We start from the raw sequence: 22,853 nt of genomic DNA, 5'->3' as shown, positions 1-22,853 counted from the left end.
AACCAGATTACTATATGAGATTTTTACCATAAAGAATCTATTTTTTAATAATGTGTGTGAAATCTTCACTGTATTGTATTACTTTTAATGCCTTTTTTTCCCTTTTTATTCTAGGCGAGGCAAGCCTCTCTACATTTGTAAAGAAAGATACAAAGTTCTTGAGCAGCAGTGGATTTCTCATACTTTTGATCACATCAATAAAAGATGGGGTCCACATTACAATGGGCTGTGATTCACCACCTCAGCATTGCATTATATCATTTTCATTAAGAATTTATCAACAATAAGCTTTACCTTAGTTTTGGGGATTAACGCTTTTGCTGAGAGAGAAAAAGAAAACATATATTATGAAGCCTTTCCAAAATTAGGTGCTTGGTAATGACATTAATGGTATAATAAACTTTTTTTTAAGTATCTGGAGAACATAACAAATAACAAGTTAAATCATTCTTTAATGGTCCTTTTTTTTTTAAGTCCACAATTAATAATAAGCACAACTTGTTGACAAAATCATTTAAAAATTATTCTCCCAGCAATGCATATCAGCTATTCATTGATACTTAGAGTGGGTGTGATTTATTTAAAGTTTTACTGCTTCTTTATATCTGTGTGTTTTAATTTGCATCTGCTAAACACAGTGCATCTTTTCCCTCTGCCATTCTTGTGTTGATTTGAGATTTTTGCTGTATGTAACTAGAAAAAAAAATGTAAAACATGATTTATGTGAAATACTGTATAGTAAAAGTTGGTCTAATAGTAGGACTTTAAAATTTTTTCTTATTGTGAGGAATCTGTTAAAAGTTTAAGGCTTTGCTGAAAACTTAATTCATTCTCAGGAATTTCATAAATATTCTCCCCAGGTAAATAATTGAAATAGTTGTAAAATAAGTAGATAGCTGCTGTTAATATAATACAGTACATTTTGGGGGACATATGTGTGGTTGGGGGAGGGAGTCGTTAAAAATCAAAATTTGCCATTTCAGTTGGATGAATTACTTGAGGTATTAACAAATAGATTTTGGTGTAAAATCGAAAGTTTTAAGAGCATACACATGGCAGATTTTGATTTTGTGCATGCCCCCCTTTTATTACCAACCAAGTTTTTGTTTAAATGATTGAATTGGAAATGCTCAGACTTACCCACAAATGAAGCTTAGTTTTGGAACTTCCCTATCATCTCGAGAGGTTCATCTATATTGTATTTGTGCAGCGTAATCACTGCTATTTCTGCTTGGTTTCCCAAAAGGAAAAGAAGAGGCTCAGTGGTGATGACCCTCATGAATGAGCCGCATCTGCATTCTTCTTAGAAGCTGCTGCGAAAAGCAATTTATGTTTGTCGGGGTTTTAATCAGTAAGAATGGGAATGATTGAGCTAAAACCCACTCTATAAATAGAGAAGGAAGATTACAGAAAAGCATGTTATATATTGCTAACAAGATTTTTCTTCCAAATTATTTAGTAATTTGATGACTATTTAATATATAGTGCTATCAAGCAGTTCCTGGTACTTCGGACTTCCATGGCTTGTTATATAAAATTACATTTTTACATGTAAAAAACTAAAAAGCATCTAATGATAAAATACAAAAATAAAGTCAGATCTATGTTCTAAAAATTATCAAATGACATGACATTACAGAATGTGAAAATGGACATTAAATGATGGTCTTGCATTACAATAGAGCAGAACAGTACATGTTCAAATGTGTTCAAGATGTCAAAAAATGACCTATAGCTCTACAATAAAATACATGGAAATAGCTTGCTATTTTTATATACATTTCCAAAATATTAAGATAACTTTCTGAAAGATGAGACTGATTCTGTTTAACTAAATAGTTGTCCTTTCCAACACATTGCTACTTTTTTAAATACTGTATCATAAGTTCAGCCTGTCATATTTTTTGCATCGGTCATTATGAATACCAGACCATTTGTAAGTGTGGTTGAAGAGCAAAATGCTAATTTAAATCTCTAGTAAATACTGTTACAGGATTCATGAACTTGAATAATTCTACAGTTTGAAACTCTGATGCTATATATACATGGTATAATGTATTCCGACTTTGATTACTACATATTTAAAATGGAATGTTTTATGGTTGTGCATATGGATGTGAAGTGAAAATATTAGCCTTAACATTAAAATTTGGGTATTTGATAGTGTTTATTTTGATATTGGTGAATTAGTCACCAGTAAATTTTTAAAAAGCACTTGGTTGAAAATTGTACTTGAATTACATACATGCATGCTGCTAAACTAGAACTTTAATTTTTTCCCCCATAACTTTTATAAGTCCCATTTATAAACCCACTTTTAAAAATAACAGGTCCAAGCTAGAGTGATGTGTGTATATTATTCAAAAAAAAAAAAAAATGTACTGGTGTGATATCTTGTATGAATGATCATTTAAATACAGTACATTACTGTAGAGGCTAAATCAATCTTTATAATTAAGCAGAGATTACAAAACTAGGAATAATCAACATTGTAAGATATGTTAATAAAAACCTACTGTCATTTGGTTTGTGAAAGGTCCTTAAAATGTTTAATTCTTACATGTTTTTCTTTTTTTCAAAGGTATTGACAATAATATATATAAGTGAGCATAGTGGAAAAGATCAAAGCATAACATAACTAATAGTTGCTTTAAGGTAGGGTTAAATATAAAGGGTTTGCTTTCCCTTAATACCTTTTGTTTACATAGTAGTTCCTATTTCTTCTGTCCTTGTCTTAAAATGAATACAAAGCTCTTGGTATAAGTGTGTGTGTTTTTGGAAGTAGGAGAGAAGGAAGTGGATATGCAGATCTGAGGAACACTGTGTGGTCCTTGCTGCTTTCTGAAAATTCCAGCTACACTTCAGAAATCTGAAGTGCTTTATGAGTCTGTTTATTTTGAGTGATCTGTGGTTGTGCTGGAATTGACGGTGTTCACCCCTACCCCTCCCACCCTGCAGTTTACCAGGCAGTTATCAACTAGGAATCCATTTGTATTCACACATCTTTTTTTCTGTTTTATGTATTTGGATATTTACTGATTTGATTTCTGTGACTTGGAAAAGATGCTGATTTGAAAACACTTGAAGACTTAGAGGTGACAGCAGCATAAGAGGATATACAACACAAGAGTCTATCCCATCTCCGGAATTGTAATGGCTGACTCTCAAGTTCCTGTTGTTGGCTTATCTTTAAGGGCATGTTGAACAACAACAAAACAAAACACAACAGGGTTTTAAGCTCTAGAATCAAATCACCAAGATGAGATACATTTACTGGGGGTTATGTATGACATGTGATGGTTGGTGGGAGAGCAGAAGACTTGTGACTGTCTCAGTCCCATTTATAGCACATCGTTCTTTTCCTTTATGATCTGGCTGGATGAGCTGGAGTGGGCAGAAGGATGGCAACAGGATCACTTCTTAAGTTGTGACCCTTCAAGCTCTCTTGATAATGAGGCATATGAAATACAGAAGAGCTATTATCTACCATTCTGCTGTGCCATAATCAAGTAGCAGTGGAGTGAATGTGACTCCAGCTGAGGCAACACAATGAAAAGGCATAATGGGACCTTATGTAGAGTTACCATGTAAAATGTGGCAATGCCAAGCCTGATGCGGCAGAACCCAAAAGCAAGCCAGAGAAGTAGGGTCAAGAGCACAGATAAAGGCTTCAGGTTAAGAGAAAGGAAAAGAGACAAAGGGAAAGGGAAGAAAGTCTGGAGCAAACTAAGAGGATTCATATCTGATTCCCTCTTAAGTTATGACAGAGGAGCAGGATCATCTGTTGACAGTGAGCAGGCCTAGTGTATCTGGGGGCTTGATTAAGTGGTAAGTGATTCATGCATATGCTAGGAGAGAATAGGCTAGAAATAAGGAGAAGCACCACGAAGTCATATTGAGAGCCCAATAGGGTTAGAGGCCATAACATTTGAATGGACCCAATTAGAAAGGTTCTATGACTTTTTAGAGCTCCTGAGATCAGCAGTCCAGGACCTTAAAGGTACAAGTTAGACTGGGAATTAGGTGGGTGCAGTATCAGATGGTAAGAGAATTAGGAGTGCTGGTTGGAATGAGTGTGGGGCCCATGCTAAGTAAATTGAGGGGTATAGGATTGGAATTCATGATAAGATTTAATGAGCAGATTTAATGCAAGTTTTCAAAGTTTTCATTTGGAATCAGGACAAATTACTGTTGAAACATTTGAATCCATTCAGTAAATATTTATTGAGCTCCTCTTATGTGACAGGCAGTGATGCATACTGGAAATACAATGGAAAAGAAGCCAGATAACCTATAAGCTTTTCTCATATAGCTTTCTGTGTGATTAATGCTACAAATGCTGTGTGTTGGGGGTGGGGAGGCTGGCAGGGAGGAAAGTGGAGTATAAGGTACTATTGTAGGGACCTCTAAACCAGACTTGGGAGTATGAAGAGGCTTCCAGGGGATACAGATGTCTGTGATGATCCCAAATACTGTGTAGGAGATACCTGGGTGAAAGTGGAGGTGTGGGGAGTAGTGTTTCAGTCAGTTGAAGGGGATGCCATTGGCAAAGATCCAAGGTTGAAAGGGAACTTGTACTTACAGACCTGAAAGGGAATCGTCGTGACTCGAACATAGGTACTTTTGAGAGATGAATAAAATCTAAATTACAAACTGTTTTTATAAGCCTTCAGATTTGTGTCTTAGAAAAATCAATCTGGCTGCACTGTGGAGAGAGATCCAGAGTGGGAAGACCTGTTAGATACCCATTCAAAGAGCGAAGACATGATGGTTGGCTCAGCTAGGTGAGCTGTGGTAGAGACAGAAGTGGATAGTATCAGAAGAGACTTGACAGAATTCAGTAAAGTAAGGGAGAGCAAGGGATATTTATTAAGTGGCTACTATGTGCCAGATACTGAGCTAAATGCTGGGGATACCACACTGAACAAGGCAGAAGGGGTGTTTGCTTACTATCTAGTGGAAAACAATACTAAGTATGTAATTACAAGTAAATAGATGTTATCAGCACATTAGGCAGAAGGCTGTGGGAATCAGTGGACTCGTGTATCTTGGGGAGTTCACAGGAGACCACATGGAGGAAATGATGTTTAAGCCGAGACCAAAAAAAGAAAAAAAAAAAAAAAAGGATAGATGTCATTGTAAGACTTTAGGGCAGATTGTGATATTAAAAAAGAGCACTATGGCCTTAGTTTAGAGCAGAGGTCAGCAAACATTTTGTATAAAGGGCCAGATGGTTTCTGTCTCAACTATTCAATTCTGCCATTGCAATGCAAACAGCATCCATTGACATGCATAAGTGAATGGGCATAGCTGTGTTCCAACAAAACTTCACTTATAAAAACAGGGTGCCAGCCACAGTTTGCCAGGATTAGTTCTGGTGAAGTGGTAGAGGTAGAAGCCAAAGTATAGCTTCTGGAGGTGAGAAAGCAGAAAAGTGACAAGGAAGTAGAGGAGAAGAACGCAATTTTCTGACTCTCCCTAGAATGGCCAGGTCATACTCCTGCCTGCAGGACATCTGACCATGTCTGCATCAAAACCTACTTTCAGTTAGTTTTTGCTTGTATCCAGATGGGATGGTTTACCATCTGAATCTAGGGCTTGAAGTCAGCCAACCTGAGTTTGAATGACCTCACTGCACCTCATTATATTAGTTAGGAATGTGCCCTGTTTTTAAACAAAAAACCTGACTAAAACAATGGCTTGAAGAAGTAAGGGGTTTACTAGTTTCAAGGAAAAGGAAGTCAAAGTAGGCAGACCAGTAAGGGGAAGCTGCACAAAGAAATAATTATGGATCTAGACCCCTACCTTTTTCCTTTTCTACATTGTTAGATTACAGCTTTCATCCTCATGGCTACAAAACAGCTGTCAGTCTCCAGGCTGCTGTAAAAACAAAACCAAGATGGCTGCTAACTTTGTTTTCTAGACAGGAAAAAAGGTCAAAGGCTTCTTCCTAAGGCTTTGTCCAGTGTTCAGCAAGAGAAGCCCTTTCCCAGCACACTTTTACATAACATCTCATTAGTACTATCAGATGGCTACTATTAAATGCAAAGAAATCTGGGAAGGTAAGTGTTTTAGCTTTTGAGCCTCTATGCTAGAGGAATACAGGGAGGAAAAAAGGGGTTGTGAATGACTTTTAGATCACGAATTCAGTGCCTCCCACACTTGGGTTTCTCATTTGGACAATAGAAACAATAGCTAATATGATTAAAAAACATAGACACTTCTGACTTCTCTTAAGTTCAGATTAAATTATTCAGACTACATTAGTTATCAATTGCTGTATAACAAATTACCATAAAATTAATGCAGTGAAACAGTATTCATTACTTCATAGATTCTGAGGTTTAGGAATCCAAGAGTAGCTTAGCTGGGTGTTTCTGCCTCAGAGTCCCTCATAAGATTAAGGCCTCAGCCAGGGCAGCTTGGCCGGGGCTGGAGGATCTGCTTCCAGACTCGCTCCTGTGGCTGTTGACTAGAGACTTAAGTTTCTTGACATGTGGAACTCTCCCCATGGCTGATAACAGCACAGCAGCCGACTTTCTCTAGAACAAGTGACCCAAAAGAAGGAGGAGGAGAGACTGAGAACATAAAAAAGGCCAAGATGAAAGCCTCAGTGTCTTACAACCTAATGGAAGTGGCATATGATCACTTCTGCCACATACACCAACTCTGGTACAATGTGGGAGGGATTTATGTAAGGGTGTTTAAGTATCAGGAGGTGGAGATTATTCGGGGCCCATCTTACTGAAGAAAACTTTAAAAGCCAAATGAGTGGACAGAAGTTGAAGAAGCAACAGTATGTGTGCTGTCTCAAAGTAGGCCTCCCAAGATGTTCATTAACCACAAAGGGTAAGATAGTAACTTTATAGTAGAGAATGGTAGACTCCACTTTAATGCAGTAATTAAAGTTACTATCACCAGGAATAAAGCTTATTGACTTGATGAACCCCTTAATATGATTTACTGAGAAATATATATTATTTCTGTAATAAAATTGCAAAAAGTACATAACTTTAATCATGTGAAAGCATCAGACAAACCGAACTAAAGGACATTATAAAAAATAACTTAGCAGTACTCTTCAGAGTGTCAAGGTAAAAGACAAGGAAAGACTGAAAAATTGTTACAGACTATAAGGGCCAAAGGAGGAATAACTAACTGTAATATGTGGGATCTTGGACAAGATCTTGACACTAAAAACACATTAATGAAAAAACTGGTGAAATTCAAATTGGATCTGGAGTTTAGTTAATAGTAAGTTAATACTAATTTCTGATTTTCATAATTTGTCTATAGTTATATGAGTTGTTAACATTAGAGGAAACAGGAATATATAGGAAATCTGCACTATTCATGTAACTTCTGGAAGTCTAAAATTTGTTCAAAATGTAAAGTTTTTAAAAAGACATAGACTAAGAGAACTTTCCTCAAATAAAAGAAGACTCAAGTTCATATTGAAAGAGCCCACAGAGTACCAGAAAAATTGACCCTTAATCAAATCCAAGACACACCCTAGAACAACACTAGTAGACTATACAGATAGAAGTTCTCAGGCCCTACAGATGCAAAAAGAGAAAATACCTGAGAAGGACAAGGTAAGTATGCTGTGTTAGACTTCACATGCAACATGTAAAGCAAGGCAACATGCAAAGCAGAACTTTCAAAAACCCCAAGAAAGAAAGTCACCCAATCATTTTCTTTAAGGTCAGGTTGTCCTTTCAAGTACCAACACTGTAAAGAAACCATTATAAGCACTCAAATGTGAGTGTTTCTGAGCAAATCTACTAAAAGATTGGCTTCATCCAACCGCAAGTTGGGAAAACTTCAGCAGAAGAACTGATGGAGTGAAGGTAGCAATTCCAGCTCTAGAAAAAGTCTTGGTTATAGACTGCTAATGCTTTCCAGTGACTAGCAGAAAGAAAGAACTTCCTCTCTGGAAGATACCATCCAAATTCTAAAGTTATTTCTAGAAATATTTCAAATAAAGGAACATGATGAGATGATACACATAAACCAGAATCAATAGAAAAAGAATAGTAACAGGCCACTGGGATTCTAGATATTAAAATTGTGATTTTTTTTTTTTTTTAATTAGAAAAAGAGCCAATTAGAAATTCTGGTACTGAAAAAAACTCAAGGGAGCTGTGTAATCATTTGAGACACAGCTAAGGAAAGACTTGGTAGACTGGATTATAGGTCAGAAGAGTCTAAAAGATGGAAAATAGGTAAGAGAGGTAAAAGTCCTAGAGGACATCATGAAAATGTCAAACATACTTGAAGTTCCAGAAAGATAGGAGAGACAGAATGTGTCAGAGACAATATTGAAAGAGATGACAGGATTTTCTGCAAGTGATGAAAGACATTGAGCCATAAATTCAAGAAGTCAGTAGAACCCAAGTAGAATTAATAGAAAGGAACCCATACCTAGACACATCATAGTGAAACTGCCAAAAAATAAAAATAAAAAAGGGAAGAGAGAAATATTAACCGCCTCTCACTGGAAAAAGAATGAACTACTCTCCAGATTTCTGATTTCTGAATAGTACATTGGAAACAAGTAGACAGTAGAAAAATATCTTCAAAGTGTTGAAAGAAAATGACTCAAAGATTCTCTATACAACAGAAATATTCTTCAAGAATGAAGGCAAAATAAAGACATTAAAATAAAAATTGAAAGAATTTAATAGCAACAGATCCTTAAGGAAAGAAGGGAAATCCCCCCCCCCCCCAAAAAAAAAGGTTTTCAGACAAAGAGAAAATAACCCTGGTGGAAGATTAAATTTCAGTAAGAAATAACAAAATTTGTGGTAAATATGTGAGTATAACTAAATGAACATGTTGCACAAAATATAATGTATTATATGGGATTTCAATATGTATGTATGTGAGTGTTTGACAATGATAGAATATAAGCTGCAGGGATAAATGAAATGTTTCAAATTTCTTACATGGTCTCAGAAAAGGGTAAAGGTGATATTAGAAGAAAACAGTTATAAGTCTTTGTGACCTTGGATTGGGCAATAGTTTCTTAGATATGACACCTAAAGCACAAACTTAAAAAAAAAAGCTCCTCCAAAAAAAAAAAAAAAAAAGATAAATTGGGCTCTATCCATATTAAAAACTTCTTTATCAAAGAACACTATCAAGAAAGTGGAAACCCACAGAATGGGAGAGAAATATTCATTAATCATATATAGATAATGCTTAATATGCAGAATATATAAAGAACTACAATGACCAAAAGACAACCCAATTAAAAAATGGACAAAGGATTTGAATAAACTTTTTCCAAGGAAGATAACACAAACGGCATATAAGCACGTAAGAAGATGCTCAACGTCATTAGCCATTAGGGAAATACACATCAAAGCCACAGTATGATACTATTTCATGCCCACTAGGATGGCTATAGTCAAAAGGATGGACAATAACAAGTGCTGACACTGTGGAGAGATTGGAACTCTCATGCTTTGCTGATGGGAATGTAAAATAATGTTGCTGTATTTGACAGTTCCTCAAAAAATTGAACGTAGAGTTACCACACGACCCAGCAATTACACTCCTAGGTATATACCTAAGAGAACAAAAAATACATGGTCCTATAAAAACTTGCACACAAATGTTTACAGCAACATTCTCCACAATAAACCAATGAATGGATAAACAAAAGGTAGTATATCCATACAATAGAATGTTTTTCAACCCCAAAAGGAGTGGAGCATTAATCCATGTTATAACATGGATGAAGCTTGAAAACATGCTAAGTCAAAGAAGCCAGACACAAAGTCTACAGAAAAAAGCTAGGATATCCAGGATAGGCAAATCCATAGGGACAGACAGTAGATTAAAGATTGCCAAGGTCCTGGGGGAGGAGGAAATAGGGAATGACTGCTAATACAAAAAGGGTTTCTTTTGGGGGAGATAACAATATTCTGGAATTAGATCATGGTGATGGTTGTACAACTTTGTGAATATAATAAGAACCACTGAACAATACGCTTTAAGAAAATGAATTTTATGGTATGTGAATTACATCTCAATAAAATCAAGTGCCAATCATGTACTCTTAAAGTATTAATACACATTACAATTTCTCTAGCCCTCATTTTGATAAATCCTGCCATGTAATATGGTGGAAAAAAGTATAAGCATTAGAGACAAGCAGATCTAGATTCAAATCCAGCCTACCACTCGCTAGCCATGTGATCCTGGGAAAATTAATCTCACTGAAATCACATTCCTGATTGGATGATAATGCTTCACTATAAGGTTGTTATGAGGATAGATATAATGTGTAGAAAGATATTTGTCAAGATCCAGAGCAGCTGGATTCTCTGAAATAGCAATCTGAAACCAAAAAATTAATATGTGAAAAAGATGTCATAGACTGTTGATAATCTCTACAATAAGCTTATAAAATATTTAGTTCTTTTTATAAACATATGGTGTTTACATAATGAAAAAAAGTAGTAGTCTAAACTTGGGAAACCTAGAGATTCTTTAAAAGAAAAATAAAGGGCCTGACTTAAACTAAAGTTCCTCAAGGAACAGACTGCTTAATCATCTTACCTCTGTGGCTTTTTATTTCACCTGATATAGGGACATACTCAATACTTTCTGGTAAAAGAAATAAGATTAACATTATACCTTGGAAAGTAAATTTCTAGGGTAATTTTTAAAATCTTTAATATAGAATAGAAAGAGGGTAAAACTTCCAAAATAATGTGGGAGTAGAGAGTGGAATAATAAAAAACAATCAAAAATAACATGAAAGGAGTGAAAAAGAAATGTAGTCAGTAGAGAGAAATATAATTACATAAGAAGGTAGTCATTTGAATCCATACTTACAGAAATTACATTAAGTGGAAATAGTCTGAATTCCTGGTTAAGAAAAAGGTGTGAGCCCAGATTAAATAGAAAACCAACATATGATGTTTACAAGAGACCCATCTGAAAAAACTATGGCTATATTTTGAAAAAGAGTTCTAGAGATATACACTGATGTATATATGATAATAATGACATAATGTCTAGGGTTTGCCTTAAAATAATCTGAGGTGAGTGTGGGAAATGGGAATATGGGAATAGAGATGAAAGAAAGTTGCTTATGTACTAGTAATTATTGAGGCTGGAGGATGGGTACATGGGAATTTTTATGTTATTCTCTCAACTTTTACATGGTTTGAAATTTTCCATGACAAATTATGACCAAATTGAGTTTATCTCTCAAATAATAGGAGGATTGTTTAACATTAAAATACCAATCAATGTAATCGGCCACATTAACATATAAAGGAGAAAATGTTAACATCAGTAGATACAAAAAAAAATCATGTGACAAAAATCTAACATGCATTCACAGTTAAAATTATTAATAAATTAGGAATAGAAGATAGTTTCCTTAATCTGATAAAGGTTACATACCAAGAAAAAACCTGCAAAGATCGTATTTATGGTGAAACATTGAAATGTTTCCCTTTGAGATTGGCAACAAGAGCAGATGTCCTGAACTACTATTTAGTTCAAGATTGTACTAATATCCTAATAATGATTGAAGAGGAAAAAAATAAAGTCAGTATTCAACAATGATGTGATTGTGTACACAGAAAATCCAAAAGAATCTATAGATAAATTATTCCAGTTAGAGTTTAGATAGTTACTAGAAATAAAATCAACATACAAAAATCAATTATTTCTATTTACCAAAAAATAAAATTTTAGAACATACTATCTACAAAAGCATACAAGTATCAAATACCTATAAGGTAATCTAATAAGAGATTTGCAAGACTTCTTTAGATAAAATTATATTAATGTGAAAAATCAAAGGTAATAAAAATCTGAACAGACTTACATGTTATAAATTAGTAGACTCATTATTAAGATGTTATCTTTTTTAATGTTTTATTTATTTTTGAGAGAGACAACACAAGCAGGGGAGGGGCAGAGAGAGAAGGGGACAGAGGATTCAAAGCAGGCTCTGCACTGACAGGAGTGAGCCCGATGTGGGGCTTGAACTCACGAACCGGGAGATCATGACCTGAGACAAAGTCAGAGGTTCAACCAACTGAGCCACCCAGGCACTCCAAGATGTTCTTTTTCCTTACATTGCCAGGCAACCAAAACTCAAAGATATGCTGATTCTAAATTTTATATGGAAATTCAGAGGTCCAAGTTAAGCCAAGATATTCTTACAGAAGAACAAGGTTCTGGACAAGACTTGTTCTATTTGTTATCAAGACTTAACAGTAGTTCAATAAGGAATTAAGATAATATGTAATTGAGGGGCACCTGGGTGGCTCAGTTGGTTAAGCATCCAACTCTTGATTTTGGCTCAGGTCATGATCTTAAAGTTGTGAGTTCAAACCTCACATAAGGCTGCTGCTCTGCTGACAGTGCAGAGCCTGCTTGGGATTCTCTCCCTCTCTTCTCTGCACCCCCTTCTCTCAAAATAAATAAAAAACATTTTAAAAAATCTTTAAGATTCTCTCTCTTCTTCTCCCTTTGCCCCTCCCCAGCTTATGCATGCGTGCTTTCTCTCTCTCAAAAAAAGATAATGTGCAGTTGGGGTAAGGATAGATAAATAAACAAAAGAAATAGAGTACAGAGCCCAGAAACAGAGTTGTGCATATATGAACACTTGATTTATAACAAAAGTAGCACTGCATAACAGTGGGGGAGAGAATGGGCTTTTCAATAAATGATATTGGTATCTACATTGGATCCCATCACACCATACCAAAATCTGTACCAGATAGATGCTACCCCTAAATGTGAAAAGCAAAATAATAAATATATTGGAGTCATTAATGCTGTCCACCTAGTATTTTCTAGTTTACTTTCAGGTTCATGTTAGTTAGGATTGTAATTCCTACCCCCTTGAACTAGATATAGCCATATAATTTGCTTTGGCCAATGTAATGTGATTAGAAGTGATGTGTGCTTCCTTTATAATCTTTAAAAGCCAGTGAATGATTCATCCTGTTGTTTATCCCACTGTCACGGCAACTGGCGATGCTCTGGGTGGTGGCTACTCTGTCCCAGAGTGCTACTGGGTCCCAGTTTGAAAACAAGCCAACTCTGTGCTGGATAAGCAAAACAAACATGAACTAAAATAAGCCTAATGTTTTCATATGATGAGATTCTTGTAGTTGCTTGTTATTGCAATATAACCTGGATTATCCTTACTGAAAGAGAAATTGCTATGAGGAATGGGATTTTTTGTGACAAAAAAATAAAATATATGTCAATGGTTTAAGAGTTGAAGGTAATAGCAAGAAAGCTGATATTGAAGGATGAAAGGGAGATCTATGTTATCTAAGGACAAAATATTTGTTAAGCTGTTGTCTGCAATAATTTATAAGATGATAAGATACCTAATGAGAGGGTTGGAAAACAGAATGTGTTGCCCGCTGTTGGCTGCATTACACAAGGTATTACAAGAGAAGATGAACTCAGAGAAGAACTGACCATTTTGTAGCAGGAATAAACAACAACACGGTCTAGAAATTTGGGGAGTTGAAGAGTTGGAAAGCGCAACTTCTCTCAACCACAATTACTAAAAGATAAAACTGAACAAGCTTTGAGTAACATTAAACTCAGCCTTCTGAAAGATGAAATGAGATTACCGTCTTGATGTCATTGTTAAAACCTCTGAAAAGACTTTGTGAAAGTACTTGTTTCAGAGTAAAGATCAAACTAAGGGTGTGGTGTGCAGTATATCCCTTCAGTTGGACAAAATGGTTGTGGAAAAGAGACTAAAATTGTGGCTCTCACACTGAGGTCTGATAAGCTTAATTTACCTGCAAATAAGTGGAAAGAGAGTCCTGGAAGCTAGAAAGCAATGATACAGAGAAAATTTAAGAAGAATGTCTAGAAAAGAGCTGTTGTTAGAGCTTTTGAAACATGGAACTGACTGAACACCAATAGAAAAAAGAAGTCTTACTATATTTTCAAGAGAGTTATAGTAAAGAAACTATGAATCAGGATATTAGAAGTCTGTGACTCTTCAGAACTTGAAATGACTCGGTAAGCATATATTGAAAAAAAAAAGTAGGCTGTCAGAGAGCTGTGCGGCTCCCAAGGAGACAAGTAGTATAATGGAAAAGGAACATCTTCCCAGAGCGTGGAGCCACAGGCCACAAAGAGCAATGCACAAGGGAGATCCTCCCAAGAAGTAGAATCTGGACCTAATCAAGAAATACACACCTATCAGATAAAGGGCCTTCAAATATCTTGCCAGGCACATTTCAGAATTGCTGTGAATCAATAACTGTTGTATTTCTTTAATTTTTCTATTTTCCAAATGGAAGTGTTTATTATAGTCACTTAGATATTCATATTTTATGTTTTTCTATGTAGACATTTTAACTAAAGTTAACATTTTCCTCTGTAACAGGTTTTTAAAAAATAAATATTAATTCTTAAAATGTTTACAAAATCACTTTATATTTCTGTTATTTGAGTGTTCTAAAGAGAAGTAATCATTAAAATAAAACCCCCAGAGATTACCGACTTTAGATGTAAAGCAGAAGATGTCAAAGTTAAGTAAAATATTTACCTGAAAGGATTATAACTATGGTAAGTAAAATATACTTAAGCAAGTAATAAAGGTCAATGAGAAAATTTGGATGAAATAAAACTAAATGCTTTTGGCCTAAAATGTTTGAGAATTTCTATCTGAGGTCAAATATTTTATTTCAATGTTAGTTGTTTATATTGACCCATATATTGACTCAGATACTCTAGTTTGTTGCCTTCAAAAAATAGATTATATTTCTTTTGGCATCCATTTGCTAGTACATTTTCTAAGTTTCCAAACTAGTTGTATCATCTGGATTCTTTAAAAGAATCATAATTATGTAATTTTTTCCTCAGGGTTTTCTTTCCTTATATAACATTTGGGTTGTTTTAAGCTTATTTATTTTTTTCAATGACCTTTACATTTCTTCAGATCAATACTCTTCACTTTAATTTTTCCTAAGGGGATATCCATGATGAATGATCATGTACAGATAATTCCATCACCTTGGAGACCCAGATATACACAGATTGGTTGCTTGCCTGGAATGGACATTATAGGCAAGCAATTTCTCCTAAATGTTCTTGTTTATTTGAAGAGTTGCTTCAAAAAATTACTTCTCTGTAATTTTCCACAATTATTTATAAAATAAGAACCTATGGTTCTCATCTATGTTATTATTACTGTGCAGTAACTCTGCTACTGATAAAATTTGTCATGCATAATTTTATTTCTCTAAAGGATGATATAAACAGGCTCTTTCAAATCTGTTAGGGAAATTATTCTCTTGGTTCTTCTATGTCTTTTCTTCTCTTTGATGCTTCAGGATATCAATTTGGTTTTATAGAGGAAAATAAGACAAATGCTGCATGGTAGCTAGCAGGTGGGTCTCTTCTCATATATGTCATCAGGCATTTCCCATACCTGTTTTGTAAACTCACTCTTATTTAGTCTGGTAGGTTAGGGGATTTTTTCAATTTACCCTAATATTGAAGTGCCCTTCCCATACCTCACCTATCCCATAATTCGTCTTACCAATTCCACCTACAGGGTGCAATAGAGTCAGCACGTCAGATTAAGACCCTGAATTGGTGGACAAGGAAGGGTAAGCCTGTCAACTAATTACTCTTGTGATTGAGAAAAACATTTGTAAAAGTACTTGTTCTTGTTGCAAATAATCTGAAACAGATAAATACAGAGAATTGAGTGAAATGTCCATTGCCCGGCATTTCTGATAAGATAGAAAGATGAGAGAACATTTGAGAATATGGACACAATTTGAATAGATGCCTCAAAGGTGAAGTTGATTATATTATTACTATTGGTATTCATTAAGAAGTTAAACACACACACACACACACACACACACACACACACACACACTGCCCTCCTCCTGGCCCCTGACCCCAGGAATCCCTGTTTATTGGTCTATTTCCTAAAGCTCATCCTTCCCTTTTCTCTCTCTTTAAAAATGTTGTTTTCCTGGGGCTCCTGGGTGGCTCAGTCGCTTAAGTGTCCAACTTCAGCTCAAGTCATGATCTCGAGGTTTGTGAGTTCAGGCCCCATGCGGGAATCTCTGCTGTCAGCATGGAGCCCACTTTGGATTCTCTGTCTCCCTCTCTCTGCCTCTCCCCTGCTCATGGTCTTTCTTTCTTTCTTTCTTTCTTTCTTTCTTTCTTTCTCTCTCTCTCTCAAAAATAAAAACATTAAAAAAATGTTTTCCTCCCGATCTCTTCTCAGTTTTCAGCTATTTTGTGAATTTAGCTATAATTCCTTAGACTCTTTTAATACAATCTCAATATTATCAACTTTTTATCCAAGAAACATTTTTAAACAGCCTGCTGTTCCTAAAGCCTTGCCTTAGGTACTAGGTATGATACAAAGTGGAGAATTGAGCTAATATTTTTAGTTCCTACTATGAATAAGAAGATATTGTGCTTGGCATTTTATCCACATTATCCTGTTTAATTCTTACAGGAACCTTATTGGACAGATACTATTTCCCCATTTTACTGATGAAGAAATGAGGCTCACAGAGGTTAATTGGTGCAATGTCACATAGTCAGCAAAGGAATTGGGATTTAAACCTTACTTTAAATATAAAAGCCATGATCTGTCTTTAGTATTCTGCTGTATTGAAAATGACTGAGGCAACTGCAATGTTGTAAATGTTCATGAACCATATTTCTAGGCAGACTTAAATAATTGTTAGAATGAAGGCGCCTGGGTGTCTCAGTCGGTTAAGCGTCCAACTCTTGATTTTGGCTCAGGTCATGATCTCACAGTTTGTGGGATAGAGCCCCACATTGGGGCTGCTTGGGATTCTCTCTCTCTCCCTCAAAATAAATAAACATTTAAAAATAAAATAAAATCTTTTTTTAAAAAAGAATGAAGTAACAGGAATGCCACAGAGGATTAATTCCATCTAGGAGGTCAAAGAAGCTTAACAGAGAAGATGGCGTTGAAAGTGGCCTTTATGGATGCATAGAATTTCATTAAACAGGTAAAAAAGATAGTGAAGGAGCAGCAGAAGAAAGGGGTGATTGGCTATAGAGCACACTTATCTAGGGAATGGATGCCTTTAAACGCCAAAAGTTTACCTTCATAGACAATGAGCCATCACAGGAGTTTGAGCAGGGAAGTGATGTTCTCCATGCTGAGTTTTGAGGGAAAGAGCCCTGCATCACTGTGAAGGAGAATGAAATTATTATTTTAATGGTGCACATGAGAAATGATCAGGGTCGGAGAGAAATGGAGGAAAAACTAGGGGACCACGAAAAGGTGCTCAAAAGCCCAGTCTGTTGGATACCGGAGGTGAGGAAAGTGAGGTTATTAAAAGTTACTGAGGAAGGGTGCCTGGGTGGCTCAGTAAATGCGGGGTATGGTTACCTGGGGTTGTTAGATTAGGCAGGCCAACGTCACTGAGGGATTTGAGGATTCGGTGTAGCTCTTGGTGAATTAGAAGTCAGAGAGTGAGTGAATCGGCCAGGCTGGGGAGATGCAGGGCAGGAGATGAAGGTTAAGCTGACAATCTGGGGGCAGTGTAGCAGAAGCAATGTTACTCTCTTTCTACTTAAGAGTTTTGTCTTCTCAGAGGAGCCATGAGCAATGGTTGCAGGTCCCCAAGCAAGAATCCCTAACGCAGTAGAAAGTCTGGCTTAGTGACAGTTCCTTGATAGTCTTCTTCCATTTACTGCTTCCACATTCACCTCCATGAATGTGCTCCCAGACTGGGCTCTTAATTCATTCTCTTTCTTATTGTTACCTTCCTTACAAGCAAACTGAACTATAAAGGGTAGCAAGAGGGAGAATTAAAAAAAAAATTTTTTTTTAACGTTTTATTTATTTTTGAGACAGAGAGAGACAGAGCATGGACAGGGGAGGGTCAGAGAGAGGGAGACACAGAATCTGAAACAGGCTCCAGGCTCTGAGCTGTCAGCACAGAGCCCGACGAGGGGCTCGAACTCACGGACCGCGAGATCGTGACCTGGCTGAAGTCGGACGCTTAACCGACTGCGCCACCCAGGCGCCCCTCCTGTGTGCTGTTCTTAAGCTTACTGGATCTATGGTTTGGTGTCTGACACTAATTTGGAAAAATTGTCAGTCATTATTGATTCAAATATTTCTTCTGTTCCTTTCTCTCTCTCTCTCTTCACCTTCTTGTATTCCCATTTTGTAGCTCTCCTACATTTCTTGGATATTTAAAAATTTTAAAAAATGTTTATTTGCTTTTGAGAGAGAGAGACAGAGACAGAGCATGAGCGGGGTGGGGGTGGGGGGCGGGTAGCAGAGAGACAGAGACACAAAATCCAAAGTAGGCTCCAGGCTCTGAGCTGTCAGCACAGAGCCAATGCGAGGCTCAAACTCACAAACTGTGAGATCATGACCTGAGCTGAACAAAGTCTGTTGTTCAACTGACTGAGCCACACAGGCACCCTGCTTAAACATCTTTTTTAAATTGAGAGAGAGAAGGAGAGAGAGTGAGAGCACACAAGAGGGGTGGGGGGCAGAGGGAGAGGCAGAGAGAGTGAGAGAATCCCAAGTAGGCTTCACATTCAGGGAGAGCCCCATGCAGGGCTCGATCCCACGACCTGAGTTGAAATCAAGAGTTGGACACTCAACGGACTGAGCCACCCAGGAGCCCCCTTGAGTATTTTGTTCTGCATTTTTTTCCCAGTCTTTGTTCTCTTTGCTTTTCAGTGTTTCAGGGGTCTATTGAGATCTTCTCTAGCTCAGAGATTCTTTCTTCAACTGTGTCCAGTCTACTAACAAGCCCATCAAAGGTATTCTTCATTTCTGTTAGAGTTTTTGATCTCTAGCATTTCTTTTTGGTGCTTTCGTAGAATTTCCATCTCTTTAGAATTCCATTTCTTAGAATTCCAATCTCTTGCATTGCCCCTCCGATTTTCCATACTGTCTACTTTACCCATTAGAGCTCTTAGCGTATTAATCATAGTTGTTTTAAATTTTCAGTCTAATAATTCCAACATCCCTGCCATATCTGGTTCCAATGCTTGTCCTGTCTTTCCAAGTTGTGTTTATTACCTTTTGGTATGTCTTTTAATTTTTTCTTGATAGCCAGACATGATGTACTGGGAAAAAGAAACTGTTGTAAGTAGGCCTTTAGTAACATGGTGGTAAAGTGTTGGGGGAGGGGAAGTGTTCTACAGTCTTATGATTAGGTCTCAGTCTTTTATTTTTTTTTTTTGCCTTTTTTTATTTTTTTATTTATTTTATTTTTTAATATATGAAATTTACTGTCAAATTGGTTTCCATACAACACCCAGTGCTCATCCCAAAAGGTGCCCTCCTCAATACCCGTCACCCACCCTGCCCTCCCTCCCACCCCCCATCAACCCTCAGTTTGTTCTCAGTTTTTAACAGTCTCTTATGCTTTGGCTCTCTCCCACTCTAACCTCTTTTTTTTTTTTTTTTCTTTCCTTCCCCTCCCCCATGGGTTTCTGTTATGTTTCTCAGGATCCACATAAGAGTGAAACCATATGGTATCTGTCTTTCTCTGTATGGCTTATTTCACTTAGCATCACACTCTCCAGTTCCATCCATGTTGCTACAAAAGGCCATATTTCATTTTTTCTCATTGCCACGTAGTATTCCATTGTGTATATAAACCACAATTTCTTTATCCATTCATCACTTGATGGACATTTAGGCTCTTTCCATAATTTGGCTATTGTTGAGAGTGCCGCTATAAACATTGGGGTACAGGTGCCCCTATGCATCAGTACTCCTGTATCCCTTGGATAAATTCCTAGCAGTGCTATTGCTGGGTCATAGGGTAGGTCTATTTTTAATTTTCTGAGGAACCTCCACACCGCTTTCCAGAGCGGCTGCACCAATTTGCATTCCCACCAACAGTGCAAGAGGGTTCCTGTTTCTCCACATCCTCTCCAGCATCTATAGTCTCCTGATTTCTTCATTTTGGCCACTCTGACTGGCGTGAGGTGGTATCTGAGTGTGGTTTTGATTTGTATTTCCCTGATAAGGAGCGTAGGTCTCAGTCTTTTAGTGAGCCTGTGCCTCTGGACTGAACTTCAGAGGTTTTCTCAGTCTTTTTCTCTCTCTTTTGTGGAACAAATGGCTACAGCTGGTATTTCTCTTCCTCAGGTCAATTAGGCTCTGATAACCCCAGCTGGTTAGGCTTGGCTTAACTAATGTCACCCTAGGGCAGGCCTTGTTAAGAACACTGTGTTCTGATGCATTTCAAAAGGTTTCTTTTCTGCTCCTCCTGCCAGAAATAGGAGGGATTTTTCTCTGATACTTACTTTGGGAACGCGATCAAGCTGCTGGAGGTAAATCTCATAATATTGTGGGCGCCCCTCGTGACCAGATCCCCCTGGAGTTTTTAACTCTCAGACTTGTCCACACTGAGCCTCCAGCAATTTGTCAATTCCAATTCAGCTTTTCTATCCCCTCAAGGGTTCCCACAGGCTTTTCTCCTCCTGAGTCTCTGCTTTAGTCAGTTGCGCCTTCCTGTATTTTCCTCTCAAGTGTTGGGGGGCAGTGGTTTGCCCTGTATCCTCCCCTCTCTTATCCAGGAAGACTTGTTTTTCAGTCAGTTCAGCTTTTTACTTGTTCAGTTCGAGTGATGACTTTCAAGCTTCTTACTTGTGGAAAGGAAAAGCAGACGTCCCAGAGGATAGACTTGAAAATCCGATAATCTTCTAATTAGCTATTGGATTGTAGGTGAGTTATTTAGCCTCTCTGGCCTCAGTTTTCTCATCTCTAAAATGGAGTTATAAGGGCACTGACTTCTATGATCATTGGGGGGCTTAAATAAGTTAAAATGGAGACCCCCATGATACTTTAGATCCTGCAAATATCTTCCCACATTTGGTTATCTGTGTATACTTTGCATTCTGCCCATAATGTTATTCATGGAAGAAAAATGTTTAATGTTTGACATCAAATTATTTACTTTGTACTTTACACTTTTGGGAGGACTTGTTTAAATCAGTAAAGAGTACTTGGAAACCTAGTAGAAAAATGGGCACAGGGTATGAATAGGCAGTTCACAGAACCAGTAATCTAAATGACTAATATCTGTGAAAGAAATGCTCTACCTCACTAACAGGGAAATACAAACTGAAAGTATAAAGAGATACTATTTAGAGCTGCATTTTGGTGGTACCAAGCAAAGATTAATGTACATACTTGGTGACCCAGCTATCCCAACCCTCAATATATATTCCAGAGAAACATTTGTGCAGGAGATGGATAGGAGGTGCGCAGTACTTTCTGTTGTTCATCACAGAAGAAAAAGATGGATAGAAAAGTAGAAGATACACACTGAATGAATGCTGCAGCAGTCAGAAATAATGAGCTAGATGTGCACATAGCATGAGAGATAATTGTTCAAAACCATGGTGTCAGGTGGAAAAAACGAGTAAATATCTATGGTATAAGCCATTTATATAAATTAAAATTTTACACACATAGAAAACTATAATCCTTCCAGTTTTATTGAAATACAATTAACAAAATTGTATATATTTATGGTGCACAATGTGATATTTTGATACATGTATACGTTGTGAAATGATTACCACAATTAAGCTAATTAACTATTCCTCATCTCACGTAGTTATCATTTGTGTGTGTGTGTGTATGTGTGTATGTGTGTGTGTGGTGAGAACATTTCAGATCTACTCTCTTAACAAAGTTTAAGTATATAATACAGTATTATTAGCTATAGTCACCATGCTATACATCAGAGTTCTAGAGTTTATTCATCCTAATAACTAAAACTTTCTATGATTTATAATTTTAAAGAATAAAGTAACATCCAAGGATAATCACAAGGGCATTATCTACTTACCTATATCTGGGGATAAGGGGAGGACAGAGAGGGAAATAGAGGAATTGGGATGGTGGAAACAAATGAAAGATGGGCCTTATGTAGTTGGGGGATTATCCCAACTCTATGACCTTAAGACCACCTATCCCACAAAGGAAAGCATCCTTGAGTTTTGTAAGGATGATTGGTGTTAGCCATTGTAACAACAGTTACTGGCATTGATAGGTAATAATGTGAGGAAAATATGGATGAGGATGATACAAATTTTATGAAACAAAAATATTTTATATGAAGTTAAATAAACATTTCTCAAATCATTCTGCTAACATTTAGTTGGTTAATGCCAAATGCAGTTTCAAAATGCAGTTTTACAATGTTTCAAGACATGATAGCACTCTGTATTTTCCTTTTATGCTTGTCACTATTATTTTTAAGAATTTTGATGGAGAACATACAGTCAGAAAACAGAAAAGTACACAATTCATAGCTGTCTACTCTAGTGAATGATCACAAAAGAAACATATCATCACCCAAGGCAAGACATGGAATAGTACCAGAGAAATCAGAAGTCCCCCTATGCTCTACCCCAAATCCTACATCCTGTCTCCTCCCCATGACGTTTCTGTCTTCTGGTACCATTGCTTTTGTCTGTTTTTGAACTTCAGTTTAGCACTTTTAAATGCCCTAGTACAGTAGGATTTTGAAAAACAATCTAAGGCTGAAGATGAGATTTATACCTGAGACTTCATTTTGTAAGTGGTATTTTTATTTTATTTTATTAAAAAAAATCTTTTTTAATGTTTATTTATTTTTGAGACAGAGAGCATGAACAGGGGAGGGGCAGAGAGAGAGGGAGACACAGAATCTGAAATGGGCTCCAGGCTCTGAGCTGTCAGCACAGAGCCCGAAGCGGGGCTCGAACTCACAGACCGTGAGATCATGACCTGAGCCGAAGTCGGACGCTTAACGGACTGAGCCACCCAGGCGCCCCTGTAAGTGGTGTTTTTTTTTTTTTTT

General features: G+C 36.8%; 1 protein-coding gene across 3 annotated transcripts in view; it reads left to right on the top strand.

Moving 5' to 3' along the window:
* Window positions 1–14,182, top strand: part of UBR3 (ubiquitin protein ligase E3 component n-recognin 3) — a 246,149-nt gene extending 231,967 nt beyond the window's left edge. For all 3 annotated transcript variants that reach the window (XM_049616028.1, XM_049616027.1, XM_049616026.1), the window contains one exon: window positions 115–14,182. In XM_049616028.1, coding sequence (XP_049471985.1) covers window positions 115–232 — 118 coding nt within the window. In that variant the 3' untranslated portion in view covers window positions 233–14,182. The remainder of the gene's footprint in view (window positions 1–114) is intronic.
* Window positions 14,183–22,853: the final 8,671 nt, after the last annotated feature.

This window comes from Panthera uncia (assembly GCF_023721935.1).
Source record: "Panthera uncia isolate 11264 chromosome C1 unlocalized genomic scaffold, Puncia_PCG_1.0 HiC_scaffold_3, whole genome shotgun sequence".
Lineage (NCBI taxonomy): Eukaryota > Metazoa > Chordata > Mammalia > Carnivora > Felidae > Panthera > Panthera uncia.
Note: the sequence above shows the minus strand (reverse complement) of the source record. Positions and strands in the feature narration are given on the sequence as shown.